The sequence below is a fragment of the Prorops nasuta genome, unplaced genomic scaffold (genome assembly GCF_024137725.1).
Source record: "Prorops nasuta isolate Cenicafe-Biocafe unplaced genomic scaffold, Cenicafe_Pnas_1.2 PNAS00008, whole genome shotgun sequence".
NCBI lineage: Eukaryota > Metazoa > Arthropoda > Insecta > Hymenoptera > Bethylidae > Prorops > Prorops nasuta.
Window position 1 is genome coordinate 8,537,380 of NW_027116805.1, and position 10,264 is coordinate 8,547,643.

The 10,264-nt window shown below is 41.3% G+C and overlaps 1 protein-coding gene across 2 annotated transcripts; it reads right to left on the minus strand.

Moving 5' to 3' along the window:
* Positions 1 to 678: 678 nt before the first annotated feature.
* Positions 679 to 6,807, minus strand: LOC136775956 (uncharacterized). 2 transcript variants are annotated; one of them, XM_066731176.1, is made up of 3 exons: positions 6,217 to 6,807; positions 4,380 to 4,507; positions 679 to 4,300 (listed from the first exon to the last, which is right to left on the minus strand). In XM_066731176.1, exons 1-3 carry the CDS (start codon positions 6,389 to 6,391, stop codon positions 1,688 to 1,690), a joined length of 2,916 nt encoding a protein of 971 aa, XP_066587273.1. In that variant the 5' UTR covers positions 6,392 to 6,807; the 3' UTR covers positions 679 to 1,687. The 2 variants fall into 2 exon arrangements, with proteins under 2 accessions (XP_066587273.1, XP_066587272.1); XM_066731175.1 differs by having other exon boundaries at positions 4,374 to 4,507.
* Positions 6,808 to 10,264: the final 3,457 nt, after the last annotated feature.

Below are 10,264 nucleotides of genomic sequence, written 5' to 3' on the forward strand. Positions count from 1 at the left end.
CGCCTCTGCTATTCGTGACGTAAGCGACGTAAGCCAAAGTTAAGCTAACCTCGAGCAGCCAATGGCTGTGCGTCTACCTAATTGTCAAGTCCTAAGCTTTTGTGCGAAATACTTTTGTTTAAAAAACACTTTTTTCCGCAGCTGTTATTAAGCTTCATTCTTCCAGTCACACACACATTTTTTCGAATAAATCGTCGTATCTTCGAGTTTCTTTATTTATAACTTTTATATACAATAAATATTTATATTTTCTTAATTGTTTTCCAGTGTTCTCTCTTATCATTATTAAACGGAATAATGCAAGAAGCAGACCCGAATGCATCGAATAGAAGTTAAATAAGAGAAATTTGAATAAATGCAGTTGTACATAACGCAGCCGGGCTATATATATATATATATATTTATGTGCGTGGGAACGCGTGTTAGAAGAGTGGATCGAACAATTTTTGACCGCATGGAAAAAATATTGTCAATAGCAATGATCTATATACAGCATATACATATAAATATATAAATTTCATTAGAGTTTCGCCAGGACGGTACACAATAATAGGGAGGCGAGAATGCTGTGTCCGCGCGACTACCAGAAAAACAATTGGGCTCTCTCAAGATGAAACTGAAATATATGAATGCATATCGCTATAAACTAACTTACTTCAACGAGAAATCCATAAAAAGAAGTATTAATTATTAGTGAAATCTGCATGTTAGCATAGTTGTATCTTGCTCGCGTAAGATAAATGTCTCGAGTGACTGATTTCGATTTGTATTACAGATTTAATAATCCAGTGTAAACCTTGAAATGGCCTGCACTAGTTTTATTCTCCTCCAGCACTATTATACGATTCATAAAAAGATAATTGATTTTTAGAATGCATATCTGTTAAAAGCAATAAAGCAGCCACGCTCACGCAAGAAATATCTGTGCTTTGATTTATTGTTGAGAAAAAACCCAGTAATTTACGTGTTTACCAAGCGGAATTCCCTCTCTCGCGATCGTTCACTTCTATTGAAACTTTAAAGGCTCTTGTAAACTTTTTACGGAAAAGAAAAAACAAAAACAATTTTTCTCTTCGTTATCAATACGTATATAACTATAAGAGACGTTGAAATGTCTTTAAAAAGATGATATAACTATACGATAATTACGAGAAAACTGTAAAGTTCGTGTCATCCTGTTCTCTCTTTAAGTGAATTCTGTAAGAATAGACTCAACCTGTGTGTTGGTGCGCGCGCGCGCGCGCGTGTGTTTCTATATAATAATGTAAAAAATATTTAATAAATTAGATTGCTTCTATTAAACTACAGCTGTCTTATTAATAATATTAGCCTTTATTTTACCAGATAAATGTACATATCTATAATGTTTCTCTCGATGGGGCTGCGAACGAATGACATAAATCTATTAACTATATATAGAAAATGTATTTATGTATAGACATATATATAATAAGGAAGGACCGGAATTTTTGCGCACTCCACGTAGCCTGTATACTTACAGCGAATAGAATTATAATCTATCGATCGGTATACGTGGTAACCTTTATTTACACATGCACATATATATATATATATATATATAAAAGCCTCTCCGATGATGATTCGAGACTCGGGCACACTCTTAATTGGCCCTTTCGTGTGCAGGAGGCGAACTGCAGCAGACGTGTATACATCTAGCTGAGAGATATCAGACACAACTGTTGCCCCAGCAGGCGCACCATGGCACACTCTCGCTGCTAACGCTAATCTTACGTATTTTGGATGGCTCGACAGTAGTTTCCCTGCTGCTGATCGAATTGGTTCTCTCTCTTTGGGATGATGACTCTCTGCATGCTTTTGTGGCTGTCGCAGCATTGTCAGTAAATTTCTTGCCGGTGACGGGAGGATGGTTGGCCGGGCTTCCCGCACTGCTATCGCAGGTCCTTGTGGAACAAGATAAGGAGGATCTCTTCTTCTTGCCGTTCAAGCGAACGGAGACTCTCCTAATTCGATTATTTTTAGCCGAGGAGGACTCTTGGCCGGACGAGGATGATCTGCTCTCGCTCTTCTTCTCGGCTGAATCCTGCAGCGCAGGGACTCGACCGCTGCTGCCAATGTTCAATCTCTTTCCTCGTTTCTCCTTGCTCTCGGCACTTTTCGCCGATGACGACTCGGACGATTTCGAAGAAACTCCGTTACATGGTTTGGCGAGATCCCCGGGGGTGGAGAGAGGCTCGAGGCTCTTGATGGAGGTCGTCGCCGTCGTCGCCGTACATACCTTCTTCTCGTCGCTCTTGGGGAATTTTGGACAATTGGAAATGGGATCGGTCCTTTCCGAAGTGCTACGGACAGTGGCGCAGGTACAATAAGGGACATTGCCTATCGCTCTCCCAGCCTCTACCACCCTCAATCTCATCGTCTTGTCGTATTGCATTCTCACACTGGCGATCTGTTGCTGAGAAAAATCAGTCATCGATCCGGTCAGCACAACTCCTTTTTCGCATCGCTGCTCGTCTTGGTTAAACAATTCATTGGCCGTCATTAAGCTCTCCAAAGGATTTTCTTCGTAATGTGAGGATGATAGGAAAGTTCGTGGGCTTGGTTGCTCGAATGAAGTCACCTGTATATTTGACTTTTCTCTCGGTATTATGTATGCTATTTTATTGATTTCGCATGCTTGATCAGCGTGGACGAAACGATCGTAGGGAGCAACGGGGCCTCCTCCTCCCATCCCATCTCGATCATTGTAGGGGTAGGGATAGGAGGAGGAGGAGGAGGAGCAGGAGGAGGCAAAGGCAAGCTTTCTCTCATTCACTTTGATGACAAATGGATCAGCAGCAGCAGCGATTACGTTGATACTCTTTCCATCGGAATATGCAGCAGGGATCTCGCCGAAATATTCGTCGGATGCATCGTTGAAAAAGTTGCATTCAATGGGAGGCAGCAAGCTTAACGTTACGTCCACAGTTTCATCAGAGCTCGACGAACCTCTCAGCGCTGCCATTGGAGGAGTTTTAAGAGTAACGCTCAACTGACTCTTGAAGGCCCTATCGGAGCAAAATCCTTCCACGCTATTCTTCAAAGCCTCGTCACATTTTCCATGTATCCGTTGATCATTGCAGAGAGGAAATATCTTCAACTGTTCAGATATTGATATTTTCTTATGACGATTTGCTAAATTTCGGCAAGTTGTTAATTTCACCAGCTCGTCGTATTCCGGAAGGGATTTTGATTTGAATTTGTCTCCCTTCCCTAGTCTCCGTAGTTTTATCCTTTCGCAAGGTACAATTGCAGCGATGAAAGGATCGATGGTTAGGCGTTCGTCGTGTACAATGTTTCCTAAGGAAGTTTTTAAGGTTGCTCCGTTGGCATGATCGTTATAATGTACATTTGCGCTATCGCCATCTCCCTCGATATTTCCCTCTTCCGTTCTCAATGGTGCAGGAAGGAACCTCCGAGAGCTCGCGGGTCTAAATTTACTGGCACCGTTCGTACCAATTATTCGCAACCTTTCGTCAAGAGCTTTCTTCTCCCGACTTTCAACATTCCTCTCGTAAGAATCTTTCGAAGCTACAGTATCTCTCCTCTTCGATCGATCGATATTCCGAGCTATCAACCAACCAACAGCTGGAGAAGCACCAAATTGGTCGAAAGAGTTATTTTCGACGGGCGAATCGGTAGATTTGGCAGGCTGCATCGATGGCGCAGAGAGTAGTGCGGTGGTCGAGAATGAATCTCCTTTGGAGCAATCGGACTTTGTCTGATTTTCCGCGAGTACCCGTGGACCCCGAAGCATCGGATTATTTAAGCATCGGCAAGTCGACGAAGAATGACTGGTGGCTGTCGCTGCTGATGGATCCAAGGTGCTCGAGATTTCGTCAGATAATTCAGGATGGAAGGTTAAACTGTTTTTAAATGTATGGAGAGTCTCGAATGAAGGGGAATGACATAAATAATGATTTCGCGATTGCTCCGCTCTAGTGTTCACAGCATCATCAACCTGACTCTCTAGGATCGATTTTAAAACTAAATCTTGCCTATTCTCTTCTCTCCACGAAAAATCTTCTTCTTCGCCAACAACCGAGAGATGGTCAAAATCCTGCACGTCGAGTCGACGTGAACCGTTGCCCATCTCGTCCCTCGTCATTACCCTTTCAACGCTACTCTCCTCATTTTCCACGTGCTCTTCGGTCTTTCCGCTCTCATTTTCTCTCGCATTTTCCCCCTCCTCTTCCTCCTCCTCCTCCTCCTCCTCCTCCTCCTCGTTTGAATGTTCAGAGTACCAGGCTTCCTCGTCCTCCTCGCCCTCCTCGAAACTTCCCTGTTGGTCAATAAACAATGCTTCGATCATAAATCAAGTAAGAAATAAATTTAATCGTAAACCATTTTACAACATTTACAACGCTTTCCTTCGAATCTTTTTGCTGCTTCAAAATTGCTTCCAGCTTCTCGTATTCGTCCCGCAGGCACCATATCTCTCTACGCAGTTGCTCGTTTTCCTTTCGAAGTTTCTTGATATCATTCTGACCTGTGATTGAACGACAGAGAACAATATTAATTAACCTTGCTGCATTTGCGCATCACTTTAATTTTATTAAAAGCAAAGTGTATAAGAAGATGACGATGATATAGGTAGGCATGCATACATATATTTATATATCCTAAGAAAACTCGTGATATATTTATTTATATCTCTCAGTCGATAAAATACGTAGCCGCGATTCTTGAATTTCTTACGGTATGTAACAAAATCACTCTACTCACAGTTTGATCGATGCTCTTCGATCGGTTATTTCACAGAGATTCTACATTTGATCATTTTACCAATAATTCTCACATATTCGAATATCTTTTATAAGAAAAGAAAAATTAATGTATGACTCGATTGTTTCGGCGAAAGTGCGATATAATGGCTCTAGGAGCTACAAAAGGGAGGGAAGACCTCGCACAAATCACAAAACCATCCCATCTCTTTAATATACACGTACATACGCTAGAGTGTGTGGGGTACGCGAGAGCTGTAGGCTGTAGGGGAAAGAAGCGAGACGTACATTTTGCTTGGCACATGCTCGCTTTTGGTCCGTACACACGTGCTGCACTGCGCGATGAAACGACCGAGAATACTTGCCATAATAAAAGTATTTTATTGTTAAAGTGTGAAGAATTTTGGTGGTATGGCAGATTTTCCTCGAGTTGCAACCACTCGTAAGTCTGTATATACATATATGTTTGTACTAATTGATTGTCAGGGAGGGTAGGGAGGGAGGGAGAGGGGAGCTGTTTAAAACGAAGCAAGTATCGGAGCATCGTGATGCCACTATAGCAATGCGCGCGTATATAAGTATGTATATATATAGGTATAGGTATATTCTCGTCTAGGCTCCGAGCACGCTCGTATCTTTCTTGTTTGATTGGCTGGCGAGGCGTACTTCTCGCACGGTCCGCACGCACTCCGCGGGCCACCGCCACTCCAATATTCTCTCTCTTCTCCTCTGCACCCTCGCTCGCTCACCCGGTCCAGTCGGTCCACGGAGTCCACCCCACTCACTCACACACGGCACTCACCCAACAATAACCTATGCACCAGTCCAACGAAACGTGCCACGCTATATTTGCGTCGGACGTGTCTCACGACGACGACGACGACGACGACTCGACTCTCTCTCTCTCTCTCTCTCTCTCTCTCTCGCGGCTCAGCACCGATGGTCGATGGACGATGGGCGATGGGCGCGCGAGATGGCCACCACCGGCAGACCCAGCAGTTTAGCCTCGGCTGTGCTCCAAGTAGACGCAACCGTAACGTTAAAAATAACAAGAAAAACTATATATATATATATATATATAAAACGGCTAATTTTTCCATACTCGACACTCGGACACTTTTCATCGTCTTAACCAAACTGTACGAGTCGTACGTAATGAAAAACTCGTAACTATAATAATAAGTGAGACGTGATATACTGGTGCAACACGGATCGAGGCTGTGGCTTCTGCATCAATAGAGATGTTCTCTTTAATCGCACAACTCGTATATCGCGATCACTTTGTAGGAAACATAAGGAAGCAGTTGGCCATTATGCAGAGCCGGGGATCTGCCATTTTCACCCGCGTTGCTCCATCGTAATTATTCTCTCGACAAATTTCATGGAATCCAAGTCCGGCCGCGCGAGCATCCATATCGAGTTATAAAGCGTGCGTAAATCTTGTTAATACGAGAGATAATAATATACGCGTTACCTTGCTCAACTTCGGCGTTAATGTGGATGGTTCGTAAACGAAGCTCCTCGTTCTCGTAGATCATTCCCCTCGAAGATCTTCGGTCTAGCTTCCGATTGGGCTTGATACTGACGTCTCGACGCCTGGCTCTCAGCATCCCTGCACCACTCACGTTTACACTATTTCCTGTCATCATTTTTTCACTGAATTCCTCCTCCTCCTCCTCCTCCTCCTCCTCCTCACTGTACAACACATTAATCCCACTCTTTCAATTTACATTGTAGACAATGCTTAATCGACATGCATCTCTTATTGGAATATTAATTTCAATAAAGAAAAGGAGGATAAAAATGATCGATATAAAAATATATGTATAGTTATAGAAGAGAAGATGAGAATTTGAGTATAGGCTGCAGTACGAATAAGACAGGGCTCTTCCTCGGAGGGAGAGATGTGCGACGTACAGCTGGATGGCCAGGATGGGCTCGATCGCACGGCCACAATTTCTCTATAATTGGCCAAATATTTTTACTATCGGCTGCTTCCATTACATATATGCCCCTGCAAAGTATCAATTACTCTCACACTCTCGGCAATGAGTCGCGCGCACTGACCGCGTTTGCGGACGAAAACTAAACACGTGCCAGCTGAAACCTTTTTTCTCCGGCAGTGCTTTAAGCTCCATCTCCCCCCCTCCTCCTCCTCCTCCCCCTCCCCCTCCCCTTCTCTCACCGCCTCATATAATCCTCGGATACAATACACGCTTTCTTATTTAAAAAATTTATATACACTTTTCCATGCAATAATATTATAATATTGCAGCGGGAGATGAAATTATATTAATGCGATAAAACACACGGCTACAGCTATATAATATTTAGCCATGCGCAATATCAAAACTAATCTTACATACTTTAAACGAAGCAACATCGAACACATTCGATCGTTTATCATCGATTTATATATGGAAATAGCTAAATTTTTTTCATTTAATTTTCATACTACACAATCCCGCACGTTCTTTACTGTAGTTACTTTCGAGATTATGGTAAGAGTATTTATTTAATGCTTGTGTACGCGCGGTATTTTCATTTTGAGGCGTAAATTCAGTAACTGTGCTTCAAAGATTTTTTATTTAAAATATCTATAAGAGAGATAATAACCTGGCGATGAACATTAACATATTCGGCAATCGGCTCTTATATATATATGATTACTACCACACCAACAAAAGTTTGTTAAAGAGTCAAGTCGAGAGGAGGATGGTATAGAGAATCGAGCGACACGCGTCCGTATATGGACAATTTATAAATCCTAGTCTCCTTAAATCGCATTTTTCTTTAAGAAAGAAACAAGTAGCAATCTGCTTCATCACACACACACACACACACACAATTATTAAATTATTATATTATATTCGAAATAATTATACGGAGAAACTGAAATTTCTTCTATTTACGCACGATCCACCTAATATGTGTACATTATATTTTAATGATATTATGAAAAACTCGCACGTATTTAAACAATTAATGATCTATACCAACCTTTAGCTGACGAGTATAAACTAATAAATCGCATAAATATAGCAGAGCGACCTGCTCTACTTCTGCCAATCTCTCTGTTTCTCCCTCTTCCAATACCAACTGTTCCATCCCCCAAACGAACCCCCCCCCCCCCCCCCTCCCTACGGTACATATAAATTTAATTACAAATCAATCTCAATAAGAGAGTTGAACATTCTACAACTTTTACTTGTGTGTGTCGCAAAAGTTCTTAACTACCACCCGTAGTACCTAATACTACCCTGTAGAAAAATATCACACTCATTTGAAAAAACCTCCATAGATTTCTTTATTTTATTAAAAACATAACCATTTTATGCATGCGGCGCTTTATACGTATATGTATATCAACGTCTACCTTTTACGCAGCTCTTAAATTTATTTAGCTATATAAGCTCTATATTTTGGTCGATTCTATTTTCCTTTAAAATATTTATAGACACCATATTTTCTATATATGAGCTTCCAGATTACGCACAATTTTTCTCCGCATCTTGTAAACATTATAGACTTGTTGTTTTTGCGAGATCTCGCAGAAGCTGTACCCTCATTACTATACTCTCTACTCTTTCCACAGTCCTTCTTATTGTATCGCTTCAAGCTTTGCCATCTCTGCCCCACTTTAATCGTTTTCTTTCAAAAAGAGATTATACACACAGGCACACACACGCACTATCATCGTGTTTCACAAGAATTTGCTTCGCTTTGTAAAAATTCATCGTCCGGCTGGGGAAGAAGAAGATGAAGAAAAAGGCGTTTACATTACATAGCCAAGATTCCTCTGTCAGTATCCTCATAGGCCTTAGCTCATATCGCTCTACGCTTCGACAAATCTGTCGTTCGACTTGCAGTGATTTTTGAAAGAGAGGCAAAGAAAAAGAAAAAAAGAAGGAAAATAAACGAATAATGTGGCAGAAATAGTTTTGCCTCAAACATTTCATCATTATTTTTCTCCACTTTTTTATCTTATAGACGCGCGTTTCTTTCTTTTTTCTGCCTTATTTATCATTTCAGCAGCTGCTCTACTTGGACAAATATACAGAGGCAACGAAGCAGTAAAACATTTGCTTTACGCCGAAGGTCGCGAACTACCATAGGTAATGGGACTCGATTAGTTACAAGATGGTTACCGCTTCGACTTGATTGAAACAACTGCCAAAATGCATTGATGAAACTAGGCTCAAGAAGCCTACATAGTTACTGCATGCTCTTACTCACTCACCCTACCTTTTTACTTCCCAAAAATCCCCCTCTACTTTAATATAATCGGCTTTCTTCCCTTTCTCTATTTCGGTCATCCTCCCCCCCCCCCCCTCTCTTATTCCATTTTTGTCTTCCATGTCCTCCCACTGAACGTTGGCGCCTCTGCATCTCTCCCTCTCTCCCCCTTCTCCACATCTCCCACTCCTTCTCCTTTCCTATACCTTCGCAAACCATTGCCAATTACGCGTTCTCTCTCTCTCTCTCTCTCTCTCTCAATACGTTTATACTGTCCAAATCCTACCAGACTCTAATATAATTGGATCTCTCTTATAATTCCTATCACACACACACACACACTATATTTTGGCCATCCTCTCTCGCTCTTCCTTACTTACTCCATTTTTCTCTTCCGTGTCGTCATGCACATGCAACGCCCCAGGGTCTGTCATCTCTCTCTCTCCCCCTCGTCTCCATATCCCCTTCCCCACTTTCCCTCGATCAATGCCAATTAAGTAGATAGACATTTTTAACAATTATGCACTACTAATCTCCTTTTGTCTTCTCTATCCTTTCTCAAACGCTACTCCATCTATCCCCCTAACAATTAGAATACTACGATATTTTAACTTGGCAATTTGGTTGAGACACTCTCTCTTATCTATATTTCAAATCAAAGTTGGGGAATAAGAAGTATTAAAGGAATTTATATAAGAAATACTGCTAAATTTCTCATTATCATCTCTCTTCAGGATTAGCGTTTAACGTTTCATTTTCCAATATAAAGCTTCTTGGTGGACTCTGGCTTGACCTTGCATTTATATAGACAAAAAATTAAATTGAAACAGGAAATGTGTGGAAAAATGACGTGGTTCTAAAAAAAGAATTGGTATTGGGGAAGTTTGCATCGCGACTATTGATATTAGTCGGATATATCTGACTTGTATAATTTCTGTTGCCGAAGAATGTATATTTGGATGAATGTTTGGAACGCGCGCGAGTCGGAGGGTATACTCGCTTACAATCTCATTTTACTGCTAAATTATCTCATTCAAGAGCACATTGGTACAGATTATTCTCAGTAGAAAGAAATTTCTCTATGCTACATTACGTACTTGATAAAGAACTTTAAGCTGTTCCTCCATTATAAACAAATTCTTCGGTATATTGCACTAAACCTATGGGGAATATTTTTCCGCACTATTCGTTCAACATTTCTTCAATTGCCAACTCCATCTTTGAACATGTCGCGGATAAATGGGTGACATTAGTGTCAGGTCCTTGATGAGCCAAATATTTCATAA